The sequence below is a fragment of the Carassius auratus genome, chromosome 36 (assembly GCF_003368295.1).
Source record: "Carassius auratus strain Wakin chromosome 36, ASM336829v1, whole genome shotgun sequence".
Lineage (NCBI taxonomy): Eukaryota > Metazoa > Chordata > Actinopteri > Cypriniformes > Cyprinidae > Carassius > Carassius auratus.
Genome location: NC_039278.1, coordinates 19,298,161 through 19,312,190, shown reverse-complemented (window position 1 = coordinate 19,312,190; position 14,030 = coordinate 19,298,161). Strand labels below are relative to the sequence as shown.

Genomic DNA, 14,030 nt, shown 5'->3' with positions numbered 1-14,030 from the left:
TTCCATAGACATCAGTAGCTACCACAGGTGTTACCAAACCAGGGGGCTGTTCCATAAACCAAGATTAGAGTATAAGCCAGGCTTATTTCGGTTAGTCAGGCTTATTTTTGGTAGATTCGGTTTCATAAATCAAACTTAAAAAAGTTCAAACTCAGTTCCCCCGGCAACTTATGCTGGCAAATTAACCTGGTCCGGGGCAGGCTAACTGTCAGGCTAAGTCTGAGTTCAGACTTAACGAGCATACCATTTATACTCACCTGCTGGTATTTCGATGTCATTTTATTTTACTTAACCACTATTAGTATTTTTTTTAAAATATAAATAAATAAATAAGGAAATGTACTTTACTAATAAATGTAAGAAATTATAAGGTATAAATACACTAAGAAATGTTCAAAACTTGTGTGTTTAATTGGTGAGTTTGGTTAATGAGTTTGGTAATTAATTAAAAGTATATAAATAGGGAGCTGAACTCGTCTCCAAACTTAATCATGGCATGTCCTTTCATAGATGAGGTGGTGGATGAGGGAGCTATAGTCTTGCGGAGGGCATTTCAAAGAGAGAGAACTTTCAGAGACAGGTCAGACCCATTGGCTTTTAATGACAGCTACCTGTATGAGCGATATAGGTTCTCAAGAGATGGGATTGCATATATTTGTAGATTACTAAGCCCATACATTGCAAATAATACACGCCGCAACAGAGCGTTCACAGTCCCACAGACGGTGTGCATTGCACTTCGCTTTTTTGCCAGTGGAACATTTTTGTACACAGTTGGAGATGCAGAGAATATCAGCAAAGCATCAGTTTGCCGCTCTGTACGAACTGTGTACCTTTCTTTAAAAAGACTACTCAATGTGTTCATCACATTCCCTGGCCACAAAGCTATTCGTACCATTAAACATGCCTTTTATGGAATAGCTGGTAAGTTCAAATAACTATAAAACATGGAAATATTTCTTGACTGTTGATTTTACATGGGACATTTAAAACAAATAATTTTCCTAGGTTTCCCAAATGTTATCGGTGCATTGGACTGCACCCATGTGCGTATTAAGTGTCCGTCTGGTCCACATGAAGCGGACTTTGTGAATAGGAAATCAGTACACAGCATCAATGTACAGGTACGTTCCCACTGAGATGATATTGAAGGCTATGCTCTAGCACTGAGTGTTCTGTACTAAGCTGGGCACCAGGGTTTAGTTCATTGCAATTAAAATGTAGTGACCTACAGGTTTAAATTTATTTTAGATGATTAGTGATGCAGATTGCATCATCACAAATGTAGAGGCCAAATGGCCAGGCTCTGTGCATGAGACTAGAATCTTTAGAGCCTCATCTCTCTACCAGCAACTAGCAAGAGGTATGCTAGTAATCACTTAAATCGCAAAAAGTCTTATAAAAAAGAAAAAAAAAAATTATATATCTATATATTCATTCTGTCTATGCAGGAGAATTCGCAGGAGTTTTGCTGGGAGACCAGGGATACCCATGCCTGCCTTACCTCTTGACTCCCTATCAGGAGCCCCAGACAGAGGCACAGCACCGCTACAACATTGCCCATGCACGCACAAGAGGTCGTATAGAGATGGCATTTGGGCTGATAAAGTCAAGGTTTCAGTGCCTGAAGCACCTCAGAGTGACTCCACCTAGGGCATGTGACATTGTAGTCGCTTGTGTAGTGCTCCATGACATTGCTTGTCTGAGGAGAGAGAGGCAACCAAGGATTGCTGAAGAGGAAGACTGGGGCAATGAGGCAGTATTGGAAGAAAACGAAACAGGCAGACTTATACGAGACACATATGCAAATAATTATTTTGCTTAATATGATCTAAACCATGTGTAGCCTCTAAAATGTTCCACTGGCCCCTCAACTTTCTCCTTAGTTGAACAAACACACAGAAGTCAAAGTATATAATGTGATTTGTCTTTATTCAGAGTGAATCTGCCTGTTAGGGGTGAAAACGCACAAATAAATGTTGTGGAAAGTGATCAAAAAGGTCATTTTTTTTTCCTTTTCCTTTTTTAAAAATGGTAGTTCTACTTGCATTTTTCTGTAGCTGTTGAATTTCCAGCTCCAACTTCCTCATCTTCAGTTTTTTATACTGGATGTCGATATCAATCACTTCCATTTGTTTAAGGAGGTAGCGTTTATACACTCCTTTTATGTTTTCTGGGTTATGTAGCAACATAGATTTAAGTTATTTCATTGAATACTCGTCACATTGTTTTCATTTCTTAATACTCACTTTGTCACATGTGGTCCCAGACTGAGAGGGCTCTAGAACAGTGTCAGCATCCTGAAAACACATTATGATCATTTTATCACACAAGTACACTTTTTTTATATTCAATAAAGTATCACATGGAACCTGTGACTACCTCAGGCCTCCTTGAACATACAGACACAGTCTCCTCATCCTCCTCAACTCCCATCACTTCTCCCTGTGACCACTGATTAAACTCAGTTAAAATCATTAGCATACATGTCTTATTTAAAAGGTCTCATACTCACAGGCAACATGATGTCTGGTGGATCCATACAGCATACAGAATCTTGATAGAAAAAAAAATATTTTTTTTACCAAAATGCACCATTACAGTAGCACAAGTACTTCTATGTGACATTACTGCTATGATGTACTTAGGTTTACAATGCCTAAGGAAGGAGGAAATCAGTTAGTCAGGAAGGAATAATGCGAATAAAACACACACACCTTTTATATACTCACTACTTATACTACGTGATATCATTTTAGATGATGTCCCCCCCTCTATTCCCTCAAGGACGGGCCTCCCTTTATTAATTTCCAAAGCCAGCTCCTCTGCAGGAGTGAAGCTGGCTGGTGGTGGCCCTCCCCCAGTGCCAGCAACCTCAGTCTTCTTTTTGGTCGCTGCAATTAAAAAAAAATACATAAAAAAAAAACCCTGAATACTTGTAACTTCAAGCTGGCATTGATTACATATATACATCCCATTAGATTTACTTACCATTCTGAACTATATTTTTATATTTTATTTTCACCTGCTGCCAGGTTCTTTTTCCTTCACTTAAGTTGCTGCTGCGTGAAAGCAATTAACGTTACTGTTATTCACACACAAACTTTGCAATGTATTGTGACACACATTCAATGTTGATAAATTATTTTAAATAGCTTACACCGCTACTTACGCATTGAGACGATCAGCAATTTCCTGCCAACCTTTCTCTCTTGCTTTATTTATTGCCGCTGTATTGCCTTTTTTGGTGATGACATCTTTAAATTCTTCATATGATTCCAATAGCAAACGCTGTTCCGTTGCCGTGAACATCGCTGCTCTATCTTTTCCTTTTGTTGCCATGGTAGCCCACAGTAAATCGATTGACCCATGCTCGACTTTTCAGGACTTTTAAACAATGGCGTGCACGCGCAATTATCTAGACTATTTAAACCTGACTCAAATTAGTAAAATCACATGATCCTCAACTTACTGTTATGGAACCAATTTAAGCGCGGATGTTTAGCTCGGCTCATTCAAGTCAGGTTTTGGACTTTAATCCCCGCTTTTCTAAGCTGCTTTTATGGAACAGCCCCCAGGTCCTGTCCAAAAATAAATAAATAAAATAAAAAATAACACCCGCTTTATGACTCAAAGTAACCGTTAAATAATTCGTCAAAAAGATTCAAAATTCCCAAGAAGAAGAAACAGATCCGTGCAACAGGTGTGTTGGTAGTTTGATCCTCCTACATAATTCGTGAATAACGCCAACACATTCAAGAGGGTAAGAGACTAAGCACTATTGACTGGGGTGACGTGGACAGACATATTTTTGACTGTTGACTGTTGTTTTACAGATATTTTCATGTTCACTGTACCCCGAGTGCAGGGTCCGACTAGTTTTTACACAAGTAGCTAATTTGTCGCAACTATGCTAACAATGAAACACAAACCTAGACTGATTTGAACACAGGTTTATCTGGTCGTCCAGGAGACGGAATGTTGCCAAGACCGAATCCTATCAAGTTTACTTTGTTTGTCAAGTGTATTAATGTCAAATAAGACAGTATTGTTTGAGACAAGGGCAGTCACATTCCCATGCATGGTTCAACTCAACGTCAGCATTTATTTAATTGATTATTTAATTATTTTTGGCATTTTCGTAGTCACAATACATTCAGCTTCAGAATATCATAATAGAATAGAACAAATCACACAAAATATTTAATATTACATTTCATACAAAAATCTAAATCTTTTATAAAACATTTAGACATGATCTAAGATATTTTAATACAACAGTTTTTTTTTCTTCTGGCAATAGTTCACTGAGAATAAAGAAAACACTTTTCAAAATACATATATTTATATATTAATTCTTTTCAATAGAGTATTTAAAATATTTTCATTTACCACAAAACATAAATTAGTGCCGCTTCTTCAGTAATGGTAAACTAAATCATTTTAAGTCAATATATTTTCTACTTTGTCAGTCATTCTTCATTTTTCTGTTCCCCGGGGGCCTTTAAATTATTAAGCTTTCTGTCCACAGTAAAACGAGCTTGTGCTCAGTGCCATTTACAATAAAGAATCTCATGCTTTTATCTTTGAACTACAAGATACAGTAGGAGAAGGTGAACAATAATTAGGTTTCAGGTCCAGGACACTTGGATGCCATGTGCAAATACGGAGTAGCAATTACCTTAAATGGCAAAACGAATATCTGCACGTGCAATTACTTGAAAGGACCAAGATAGTTGATCCCATCATCTCTTCCGGTCTGCAAAAGGCACCTCTTGATCATTGTGTAAATTAATAACTCGTCAAAGATACTGTAAGTGAGTACCACAGTTTTTTTTTTTTTTTTGCCAATCAGAAAGACTCTTTGGCTGTCAGTCATTTTGTGGACAGGACAGGATTTAGAAGAAAGGAAGCAGGCGGTCTAATTTTGTTAGCTAAAATCACTTGCAGCACCTTTAGTAGCCAAAGATCAATGGTATCATGACAGAATTCAAGTATTCTCTATGCAATGGCTCAAATAATTATGACAACTTACAGTTTTTATGTGTCAACCCCTCTCGATATTGAAATATCGAATGAACGCTTGTGAAATAAACTGCAATATGAGCTGGTGCAATGACTCGTCAAACACATAATGCAAAACTAGTCAAACTTCAAACAGAAATTAAAGAAATTTCACTCAATGGGAAAATAATTAGCTACCATGTTTCTCGCACATTCACATACACGCACAAATGAAAAATACCATGAACATCTGAAAATACTACTTGTAAGGCCTGGTTTCACAGTCAGGGCTTAGACTAAGCCAGGTTTAGGCTGTAATTCAATTAGGACATTTAGGTATATTTTATAATCTAGATAGATAGAGAGAGAGAGAGAGAGAGAGAGAGAAGCATTACTGCATCTTGAGACAAAAATTTGTCAGTGCATGTTTCAAGGCTAAGGCCTTGTCTGTGAAACCAGGGGTAAATGTTTTTAAAGATTTGAGCTTTAGGATCAGTGTGGTTTTTAGGCTTAAATGAGACTGCTAGAGAGATTGGATTGAGCCTCGGCCACACTTTTAACCAGCCAGTTTTATGACTGAGGATGATTCACTTCTATTGAATCTGTTTTCTGAAGGACAGACTAATAAATTGGTGTGTTCGTGAATGGATGCATGCATGTTTTAGATGGAGAAACAAAGCTGTCTGCTTCATAATTGTTTTGTTCTGGCGATCTCTTCATGCACAGTGCTTTGTTTCTTGTCCTCAGAATATGCTTTGTCTGCGGTTTTTGCCTCGACCTGGATTTGGAGAAAATGACCCATTGTTAGACAGATCTGCAGGAGTGCAGGTGAGGTGAAAGCATTTTCTTACAGGTTTACAGATGGGATTAATGTTCCTTGTGCATGACTAAAAATGATCAAGTTGCGCTGTGCAAATAGAGATGAGTGATGCCAAAGCAATGGAATTGAATACCTGGTGGCTGGAATACTGAGCTCTTGTGTCCCGGATCCTTCTGTAGCTGGATCTCCCTCAGTGAAAACACAGATGAGGCTAGAGAGAATAGAAGACAAGTGGCTGATGATTCTCATTTGTTGTTTAATCAAGGGTGAATGACAGATGATAAAGCCCTTGTTGAGGATATTTAAGCAGAGAAATTAGATAATAGCGTAAATATTGGGATGAACTCACTGTCAGGTATGGAGTGGATGTTCTCGCCCAGAGTCAGGAAGTAAGAGTGTCTCAGAGCCGACTCTGCGGAAATCCTGCACTTGGTGTCATACTGAACAGAAAAAAAAGAGGAGGGAAATGTATATTTTGTTATTACACATTATATTTGAATATAAATATTATAAATAATAATATTATGCATATTATACTATCTCAATATTTATATATATATAAATATATATGCATACATACATTTATGTGATTATACACATTATTTAATTTAAATATAAATATAGGTTTGTCTATATATACCTATATAGGTTTATATTTATAGGTTTATCTATAGTTATGGAAGCCATCTATTATGATATATGACATTTATTATTTTAAGAAAATCATGTTATTAAATTAAACACATTGGACATTATATTTAACCACAAACATAATAATATAAATCGAATATGTTTATCTAGCTGTGACCATAATATGACATGTATTATTATTTTTACTGTAGCTATATTTATATTATATATTTAAGTTGATCTAAATTTACATAATATAAGAACAAATTAATATATACATACATATTAATATATACATATATACATACATACACACACACACACACGTATTGTGTGTGTGTGTGTATATATATATATAGATTACAAGATATAATAAATATTCTGACCATCATGGAAAGATTTAATTAACTTGTTGTATAATGAAGATGTACTAAAAGCCAGAGAATTGCACTTTGATATTTTTAACACGTGTGCGCATGCGTCAACGCTTCTTTCTCTGTTTTGCGCACTACAACGCGAGTGCTGCCTGTGGTCTTCACTAATGACTCGATTTGAGCACAGCTCCCCTGACTTGTTGATCCCTGAGCTATAAAATAGTTTTAAATAATGAAGCACCCATCACCCTGCTCTCATCTCACACAAAGTTATCAAATTGTCTCCGGCGAAGTTTGGCAGTGCTTCAAACGAGCAGAGCGTTCAGAGCGCATTGTGTGAGGCTGACGGCGCGATCAGTCAGCGGGGTTTGATGAGAAACAGGTGCACGGTTCGGACTCATTAAGGCCGCTGTCACCATTAACGAATCGCGCGCTCCGCGGTCTTTCATCATAATGACAGGTCAGAGCGCGCTCAAGCTGCGCGCGCCATCAGAACGCACAAAGAGGAAAGAAACGCATTCACGCTTCTGCACAAATACCGCATTCTAACACACACAATCTTAGACCTCCCATGGACTATTCTATTGTTGTTAAATTAAACGAATCATATAACTATTACAAATTGACCCAACCTCTATTTTACAGCCAAACAAAACGCTATGATAAGCATCGAGTCTCTGGAAGAGTCTTTAGCCTTTGCCAGCCCTCTTTGTTCAGTCATTCCCCCAACATAATCTTGAACGATATTCCTCTGAAAGGTCCTTACTCTTGCCTGTACCTGAGCGAAGCGTGGGGTTGTCTGCGTTTGTTTACCTGTGTTTTGATAACGCTATAATGCTCCCTGCCTGTATCATACTAATTGGACCTGGAGGAGAGCAGGCAGAGAGGGGAAGCTGACACTGTAATTAGCTTCTGAGCGCACTCCGTCTCGGCAGCGAAAACCTTTAACAAGGGCCTTTTTTTCACCCAGGGGTTTGTGGGAGCTGAAGACTATTGCAGTTCCATGGCTTTTAACAGCACCTCGCTGGCCTCTGCAATAGTGCTGTGTGCTTGTTAGAAATCTCACACACAAATAATGTCTGATCCCATGCTAGAGCTTAAAAAAAAAAAAAAAAAAAAAAACTCATATAGATTTTAATTATAATTTATTGATTTTAATTGATTTAGTATATATAACTTTTAATTTGTTATTCTGCTTTATTATTATTATTATTATTATTTAAATGTCTTAGTTTTGCCACAATAATTGATTATAATTAGACTGTAAAATACTATTTTTAAAGGGTTTTAAATTTTGAGATTATGCTGATATTTTATTAATAGTAATACTTTTGATTAGTAGTTGATTTTTATGTATTTATCTGATTTTTTAAATAATTATTTCTGAATTTTCACTCAATAATTTATAATGATTAGGCTATTAGAATACTAAGGGGTTGTGTTAAAAATAAATTTGAATATACATTTTTGACCATTCTGATTGCAATACTGCTTTGCATAAAAATCATGGTCATAAATATTATTATTATTATTATTATTTATAATATAACAAATATTGTTATTGTTAATAACAAAAACAATAATAATAACAGTATTAATACTTAATATAATAGGAAAAAACAACAACAACAACAACAACAAAAACGCTACAGGTCTGTATTTCACGCTTGAGAATGAAGGCTTTTACATCAATTATTGTATTTTGTAGTGATGTAAGTAAGTCTGGCGTAATGGCTTTGTTTGAGACCCACCAAATGGATTTCTATTAACCGTTAGAAAAGAATATCAGTATTATTGGATTATCTGTCTCTTATTATGCAGATGCAAACAGAATTGTATAGTTCATTATTGTTATTGTCTGTTAACAGAGCAGTGTGTTAACAATAAATAGACACTTTATCAGATTTATTGATAGTGACTTACTCACATTTTTCTACCAGTATAGACAATATTCCTGTTTCATCATGCTATGATACCAGAAATATTGTCCTCCTGCTATTGTGCCATATGTCATACTCGATGACCTCTCTCTTCGGCAAGGTGTTTCTAAACACAGTACCACCACTGGCTAGGTGTGTGTGTGTGTTTTTGGATTATTCTCAGTATAGCCCTGCAGGGCTGTTGTTTTTGACATCTGACACAGACTGGCAAATCCTCATATTGCATAAATCTATTGTGTATATCTTACTGGCTCCTTCTTAGCATTCCAACAAATGGAAAGTTGTCTACACAGAACAATAAACCTATTGAAATAAAATAATATCTATAATATCTACAATACCTATAATACACCGATATTATTTATGTTTTCAGTAAGAATGTACACTATGCAAATATATTGCATGTGGATGCTTACTTTTCACATGTGCTCCGAACCAGTGCTTTAAGTTGCCCAAAAGAGGTGCTGGTACTCTATTATATATATATATATATATATATATATATATATATATATATATATATATATATATATATATATATATATATATATATATATATATATATATTTTTTTTTTTCTTTGATGATTCCCCTCATCCCCTGAGGTAACAACAACTATATTGAAGGGCTTTCATATACAGCAGTCAACAGGCAACCTTAATAATAAATCTTTTTATTAGTTTGTGGATTTGCTTGAGCTAGAAAGAACTACTGAACATAAATAAAATGTGCAAAAAAAATACCCGAACTGACTCAAATTATTCGCGAAGCCGCTTTGAACTCCCGAACTGACTCAAATGAGTCACAAACCCGCTACGAACTTTTGAATTGATTCAAATGATCCGCGAAGCCGCTACGCACTCCGGAACTGATTCAAATGATTCGCGAACCATATACGAACTCTCAAATTGATTCAAATGATGCGCGAAGCCGCTCCAAACTCCCGAATTGATTCAAATGATTTGCGAACCCCAAACTGACTCAATGATTCGCAAACCCGCTCCGAAATCCCGAACTGACTCAAATGATTCGCGATCCCGCTCCGAACTCTTGAATTGATTCAAATGATCCGCGAAGCAGCTCAGAACTCTCGAACTGATTCAAATGATTTGCGATCCCCAAACTGACTCAAATGATTCGCGAACCCGCTCCGAACTCCCAAACTCAAATGATTCGCGAACCCGCCACGAACTCCCGAACTGACTCAAATGATTCGCGAACCCGCTCCGATTTCTCGAACTGATTCAAATGATCCGCGAAGCTGCTCCGAACTCCCGAACTGACTCAAATGATTCGCGATCCCGCTCCGAACTCCCAAACTGGTTCAAATGATTCAAGCTCCATACTCCAAACTAGGAAGAATTAGGAAGCGTGCATTGTGAATGGCGCTCTGAAAAGCGGCAGTGGAGGCAAAGGATTAAAACCTCTATTAAAACAGATGTCCAAATGAACGTACGGGTACGCTAAAATCACGTTCTGGGTGCACGGAGAGGTGGTGGTACGCTCAAGAGCTATATTTGGAAGTGGCGGTACTGAGTACCTGTGCATACCGGCCCACTTAAAGCACTGCTCCTAATTTGAAACATTTAGAAGAGCATACAAACCTAAAAGTGCATGAAAGTGTATCGTAGAATTATTTTTTCCTTAAAAAAGGGATACGATGAGACATTTACATGCAAAATTATTTAATTTAATTGAATACTAAAAGTACACTAGTTTTTTGTAAAGCATATGTTTCAAACTGAGTTTACTTAGAAAAGGTCACCCCCCCCCCAAAAAAATGAAAATTTGCTGAAAATGTACTCACCTTCAGGCCATCCAAGATGTAGATGAGTTTGTGTCTTTATTGAAACAGATTTGAAGAAATGTAGCATTCCATCACTTGCTCTCCAATGGATCCTCTGCAGTGTATGGGTGCCGTCAGAATTACATTCCAAACAGCTGATAAAAACATCACAATGATCCACATGACTCCAGCCCATCAATTAAAATCTTGTGAAGTGAAAAGCTGTGAGTTTGAAAGAAACTAATCCATCATACATGTTTTCGATCAAAGTATGAATCCTCTGTCCATAATATTCCTTTCTCCATTGGAAATGTTATTGTCAGGATCAGGAGAGAAATATGCACAGATCAAGCACCACTTAGAAGTGAAAACGGTCGAGAGCAGTATTAAACAAATGTTTCACTGGGTTTTTATGTGAGAGGACAGCGTTATGGACTGTATTTTGTCTAGAAGCAATGGTTTAAAGTTAAAGCAATGGATTTGTTTTTACTTCACAAGATGTTAACTGATAGACTGGAGTGGTGTGGTTTACATGTGGATTATTTTATCAGATGTTTGGACTCTCTTTCTGACGGCACCCATTCACTGCTTAAGATCCATTGGTGAGCAAGACATGTTATACAAAATTTCACCAAATTTGGTCTCATGAAGAAACAAACATGGCCAGAGGGTGAGAACATTTTCAGCCAATTTTCCATTTTTAGGTGACCTATTCCTTTAGACGTTGGACATTGTATTTTGGTTACATAAATGACCATTTAATGACGTTTCATTCAGATAACCAGAAAAAAATTACATTTTGTGGGACTTTTAATTATAAACATGCCCAAAATACTCATGTTTGTGATTCATTGGGTGAGGGTTCACATGTATGTTTGCATACTTGTGTAAAGTGTTTTTTTTTTCAGATTTTCACTCACCAACAATAGAGCCGTAAGAAGGTCTATTCCCTCTGTGTCAAGCCTTAAAACAAAACAAAAACACATGCCTTGTGTATTACAATATTCACCATCTATAATTCATAGCATGCAAAGTCTCCAAAATATGCTTCGTTGTTATTTATTTATAGATACAGGTTTGTTTTTGTTTGTACATTTCATTTAAAGAAGCCAAAAGCTAGTCCTGTTGCATGCAAGTTAGTTTGTGGTGTTCGTGCGGTACCTGGGCACATGATTAATGAGCGCTTGTGCTCTGTACTGAGGAAACAGGTAGGATTTGAATTCCTCATTAGCTGTGATTCTGGGCCAGCTCTCCTCAGTTGGGGTGCCTGGTTACGGAAAGAAGTGTAAGAATTTTAGTATGCGTCCTACAGTGAGATAATTAGACCCTCATTCTGCCTCAGACGGTGCACCCACGACCACCCACAGGCCGCTCACTGACCGCATGATCTATATTGCATAAAAAATGGCTGATGTTTTGTTTATCTGGCGAGCTCTGATTTGGTCGGCTGGCTTTGCACAGCTTCTGAATTGAATTGCACAGGTTGTCATGTTTACAGCCGGCTGCTGGAACGAGCGCTTATGAGGAGCATGTAATCACTCAATCAGAGAGTTTGCTAGTAAGTCAAGTTGTTTTCTGTGAAACAAGTAGTTTTGGATAAAAAAAAAAAAAAAAAAAAAAAAAAAAAAACAGCAGCAGCAAAATCTGATTACAAGGCATACATTATATATAAATATATATATATATATATATATATATATATATATATATATATATATGTATGTATTAGCATATCAGAACGATATCTGAAGGATCATGTGACACTGAAGACTGGAGTAATGATGCTGAAAATTAAGCTTTGCATTACAGAAATAAATTGCATTTTAACAATTGAAACCTTTGTAATTGTAATAGTATTTTGCAATGTTACAGTTTTTACTGTATTTTGAATAAAATAAAAGCAGCTTTGGTGAGCATAAGATACTTTTAAAAAAAACATTAAAAACCTTTCTGACCAACTTTTGAATGGCAGCGCATAGTTGTTCAAGTAGATAAATTGATCTAATTAAAATGAGAAATGTAACATTTAAATATGCAAATGCAAATGTAACCAGATTTTCACATTTGCCTAAGAAACCCCAAGGGGGGGGGGGGGGGGGGTATTCATAGTGATGCCATAAGAGAACAATTTCTTTTTAACCTTTCAACAGTTCTGAAAGAATTTTTTTTTTTTATAGTTTAAAGTTAGTTGTACATTTTAATAATAAAAAAAAAAAAATCCAACTATAAATAAAACCTTTTGTGGATTGAAAAGCTAAACGTTTTTCATGGAACCATAATTAAACCATTAATGACATAATTAAAATTAAAATGTCTCTCATACCCATGAGTCGAAATATCAGGTGTAGTTCCTCTTTGACAGTCGATCCAGGAAACATGGGACGGCCTGTGGCCATTTCGTACAGGATACAGCCCACGCCCCTAGTCATACAGAGACATCCATCATATTCCTGCTGCGTTATGATCATAAAGTCTGTTTTAATTTCAGTGCTGTTATTCTATATGACAAAGCTTTTAAATGAAGCCAGCAGACATCATTTGAACACATCAGATCAGGGCCGTCACACTTGTTTTAGATACAGTGTCTATTCTCCTATCACAGTTTGACGTCTGCTTGACTGGAGGGTAGTTTTGGGGAAGGTGCGAGGTGGAGATATGGGAAAGACACATGTGGCTGCTGTCACGGTCGGATTGATTAGCCCACTGGACTAATCCTGAGGATTAAACACAACTGCATTTTTATCGGACAGGATGGCTTAGCTTTAAAAAAGCATTTATGTCTGAGTCCATGTCAGCTATCCAAGGTTGCCTGAGGAGTGCGTGTCAGTGTGTGCATGTGATGTTAAAAGGTTGTGTCAGGAAAGACAGAATTCAATTTTCTAGCTTAATGTTTCTTCTGGAGGACTGAGCAACGGTCAAGAGCGCTTTGGCATGATCAAAATCCAGTTTGATGGATTATTTCATATAGTTCATAAATGGGATTTTCTTTTCTAAAACTAAAGGTTATGCAAACCCAGAGTCGATCCTCCCAATACACAAAATACGCAAGCTGCCTAAGGCCCGAAACACTAGGGGGCCCCTTAGCTCTCAAAGATGATTTATTTTTGTTTTTGAATTTGGCCAGTGGTTATGAAAACACGAATGCGTAGCGCTTTCGCCCTTTCTACATAAAAATAAGTCAAATCATGTAATGTGAATGTCGTACAGTCTTGCTCAAAAACAAAAAAAAACAAGCTGAAAGTGTACTGACCCCCAGAAGAGACACCGTTTCCTCGAGACGGAGTGAAACATGGACAAATGCTTTTCTAATTTAAATAATGCATCTAATTTACATTATGTAATCCATGAATCTAGCTTCTTCCACAGCTAGCCATATATATATAATTTGTATATGTCAGTGTTTCAATTTGTCAAATGATTACATTTGTGCTATATAAACAGTTAAATTAGTCTAGTTTAAATGGTTAAATTTATATA

General features: G+C 36.6%; 3 protein-coding genes across 6 annotated transcripts in view; 1 reads left to right on the top strand and 2 right to left on the bottom strand.

Moving 5' to 3' along the window:
- The first annotated feature begins 50 nt into the window (after positions 1 to 50).
- On the top strand, positions 51 to 1,489 carry LOC113055543 (putative nuclease HARBI1). Its single transcript, XM_026221932.1, has 3 exons — positions 51 to 924; positions 1,009 to 1,124; positions 1,252 to 1,489. The coding sequence occupies exons 1-3, from the start codon at positions 492 to 494 to the stop codon at positions 1,381 to 1,383; spliced, it is 681 nt and encodes a 226-aa protein (XP_026077717.1). The 5' UTR covers positions 51 to 491; the 3' UTR covers positions 1,384 to 1,489.
- A 182-nt stretch (positions 1,490 to 1,671) lies between these two features.
- LOC113055541 (uncharacterized) lies at positions 1,672 to 3,575 on the bottom strand. 4 transcript variants are annotated; one of them, XM_026221931.1, is made up of 8 exons: positions 3,173 to 3,575; positions 2,992 to 3,062; positions 2,718 to 2,894; positions 2,516 to 2,556; positions 2,383 to 2,454; positions 2,250 to 2,300; positions 2,049 to 2,180; positions 1,919 to 1,949 (listed from the first exon to the last, which is right to left on the bottom strand). In XM_026221931.1, the coding sequence occupies exons 1-8, from the start codon at positions 3,340 to 3,342 to the stop codon at positions 1,935 to 1,937; spliced, it is 729 nt and encodes a 242-aa protein (XP_026077716.1). In that variant the 5' UTR covers positions 3,343 to 3,575; the 3' UTR covers positions 1,919 to 1,934. The 4 variants fall into 4 exon arrangements, with proteins under 4 accessions (XP_026077714.1, XP_026077713.1, XP_026077715.1 ...); XM_026221929.1 differs by having other exon boundaries at positions 1,672 to 2,180; positions 2,992 to 3,059; XM_026221928.1 differs by having other exon boundaries at positions 1,677 to 2,180.
- A 510-nt stretch (positions 3,576 to 4,085) lies between these two features.
- The window catches only part of LOC113055540 (cyclin-dependent kinase 18-like), a 33,800-nt gene continuing 23,855 nt past the window's right edge, over positions 4,086 to 14,030 (bottom strand). The window contains exons 10-15 of the mRNA XM_026221927.1: positions 12,877 to 12,974; positions 11,715 to 11,820; positions 11,474 to 11,516; positions 6,174 to 6,264; positions 5,958 to 6,035; positions 4,086 to 5,782 (exon numbers count right to left, since the gene is read on the bottom strand). Coding sequence (XP_026077712.1) covers positions 5,748 to 5,782; positions 5,958 to 6,035; positions 6,174 to 6,264; positions 11,474 to 11,516; positions 11,715 to 11,820; positions 12,877 to 12,974 — 451 coding nt within the window. The 3' untranslated portion in view covers positions 4,086 to 5,747. The remainder of the gene's footprint in view (positions 5,783 to 5,957; positions 6,036 to 6,173; positions 6,265 to 11,473; positions 11,517 to 11,714; positions 11,821 to 12,876; positions 12,975 to 14,030) is intronic.